Consider the following 2,249-nt stretch of genomic DNA (forward strand, 5'->3'; position numbering starts at 1 on the left):
TTGAGATGCATTTCCTAACACTGCACAATGAGATACAGTTTATAAACGTGTCGTGGTCCTATTTTTAAGCCGAATTTGTACATTTAGAGCAGCAGAAACTTAAAGGGTACCATCGCATATCGTGCCCTGCAGTGGAATTTTCCACCAGCGGCCCCCCCCTCACTCACAGACAGACAGTCTCCACATCCCTCTCTCACTCAGAGACACAAGTCTCCACATACAGGCACACAGACCATCTCCCAAATGATTGTTTATTTAAAAACTGAGTTATTCAAAGCAATAATGTTTTAATTTATTTTTTTATATGTGTTGGGTAACTTATTTACTATGAGAAAAAAAAATTTTTATAAATATTTTATAAATAATTAATTACAAATAAATGATACTTACTGTATTCAGTATTATGTATCAGATGTATTTGTATTTCCATCAGATATGACCCTGCCAAAGACGAGAAACCAGTGCCCCATTTGCCAGAGTTTCTACTCTGCAATGGCGAAGCACCTGAAGAACGGGCACATGGTGCACAACCTAAAAGAGCGCCAGCTCCCGCTGAACCTGGCGAGCGGGCGTGTTAACATAAGGAACGAGCAATGTCCAGTCATGGGCTGCACCTACAAGAGCACCAGGCTGGACCAACACCTCAGGTGCTGCCACTCGGAGCTCAGCAGTGATCAGGTCCAGCAGCAACTGCGGTGGGCCCGGAGAACCACCACAATAGGCCTCTTGAAGCAGCTCCGGGAAACGAACCCAGCAGTGCCTCTGGCCTCTACTCTGGACCTGGTGGAGGAGGACTACTTAGATGAGGTGCCTCTAGAGTTGGAAGAGGAGCCCCTCTGCCAGAACCCAGAGTGTAAGAAAATGCGAAGCAAGGTAGTTGCCCTGCAGGAAGAGCTACGAAAGCTCAGTGATGCTTACCACAGGCAGAGCAAACTATTGCGCCGGGTTTCCAAGGTTAGTGAGTGAGTGAGTGCGTGAGTGAATTAAATTGCCTGACACTACTGACAAAGTTACACGATTAAGCTTTTTCTTTCTGTGTTTTTTCAGGGCAAAAGAGTTGGCAGAGGAGAGCAGCAAGTGGAGGAGGGGGATGAGGGGGAGCAGCAAGTGGAGCAAGAGGAGGAGCAGCCAGGCCCTTCACATGTGCCTGCCCCAGTGGCAGAGCCATCGAGGGAGAGAGGGCCAGAGGTACCTGGCAGCGTGGAGGCAGGCCGGTCCAAAGCTGCAAAAAGGCTATTTATGGGGACCGGCAAAGGCTCCTTCCTCCGCCACATCAAATTCCCGGAGTCGATCGGTGGGTATTACTACATTTTGGCAGTTTGGTATTAGTAAATGTGTTTTTGATCAATGTCATTTTCATCATATCTGCACTTATTTTTTTTTTAATTGGAATTGAATTGTTTATTGTGATATTCTTTTTTGTCTTGACAGAATCCTACCTGAAAAAGTACCAGGCGTTCAGGGAGGGCAGCTTGCCAAACAAGAAACACCGGGAGAATGTGATCTCCCAGGTGAGCCGCATCAGGTCGTTTTTGGCCTACCTGGCCAGCAATGACCTGAAAAGGGCAACCTGGCACTTCCTGGACAACACGGAGCAGATCCTCCAGTAAGTGCTCTCTCTCTCTCTCTCTCTCTCTCTCTCTCGCTCTCTCTCTCTCTCTCTTCCTGCTCACTTTTTTCTCGGTTTGACATGTACGCATGAAACCTATGACTGTATGTGTTCACCCCGCAGATGGCCCGAGATCCTGTGCGCCTCAGGCAAAACCATTACGACTTCGAATTTCTACCTGAGGGATGTCCACCAGTTCATGCAGTACTTCAGAGAGACCCCCCCGAAGTTGGCCCGCCTTTCCCAGAGCCAGATTGTGGGTGTGGTCCGGGCTGTGAAGCAGGCTATGAAAAGTATCAGCAAGCAGATGTTGGCCCACCAGCTAAAAACAAAGGACAGGAAATTGTCCAAGGTGGTGTCCCAGCAGTTGCTGAGGCGGTGCCAGCAATCTGCTCGGGCTAAGATTCCCAAGCTGCTGAGTAAGATTTGTTCACCTCACCCTGAACACATGCCGCCACATGCTTTCTCCACCACATTCTTCACTCGCTTAACTCTTTCTGCCATGTCCACCCCCTCAGACTTGCTGCAGGAGGACTACACAGTCCACCTTAGAAACGCTTTCTACAGGTATTTCAGCGCATACGTGGCTTCCATCTACGGGCACCGCACAGGCGTCTTTAAAAACATGACAGTGGCGGAG

The 2,249-nt window shown here is 48.6% G+C and overlaps 1 protein-coding gene across 1 annotated transcript; it reads left to right on the forward strand.

Moving 5' to 3' along the window:
• Window positions 1-527: 527 nt before the first annotated feature.
• LOC109953780 (uncharacterized) lies at window positions 528-2,240 on the forward strand (the record flags this gene model as incomplete). The annotated part of the gene is made up of 4 exons (XM_020589241.1): window positions 528-1,294; window positions 1,432-1,606; window positions 1,733-2,028; window positions 2,128-2,240. Coding segments are annotated over exons 1-4 (639 nt in total), but the record flags the coding sequence as incomplete, so codon positions are not given.
• Between the last annotated feature and the right edge of the window lie 9 nt (window positions 2,241-2,249).

Source organism: Monopterus albus, unplaced genomic scaffold (assembly GCF_001952655.1).
Source record: "Monopterus albus unplaced genomic scaffold, M_albus_1.0 scaffold1312.1, whole genome shotgun sequence".
NCBI classification, from domain to species: Eukaryota; Metazoa; Chordata; class Actinopteri; order Synbranchiformes; family Synbranchidae; genus Monopterus; species Monopterus albus.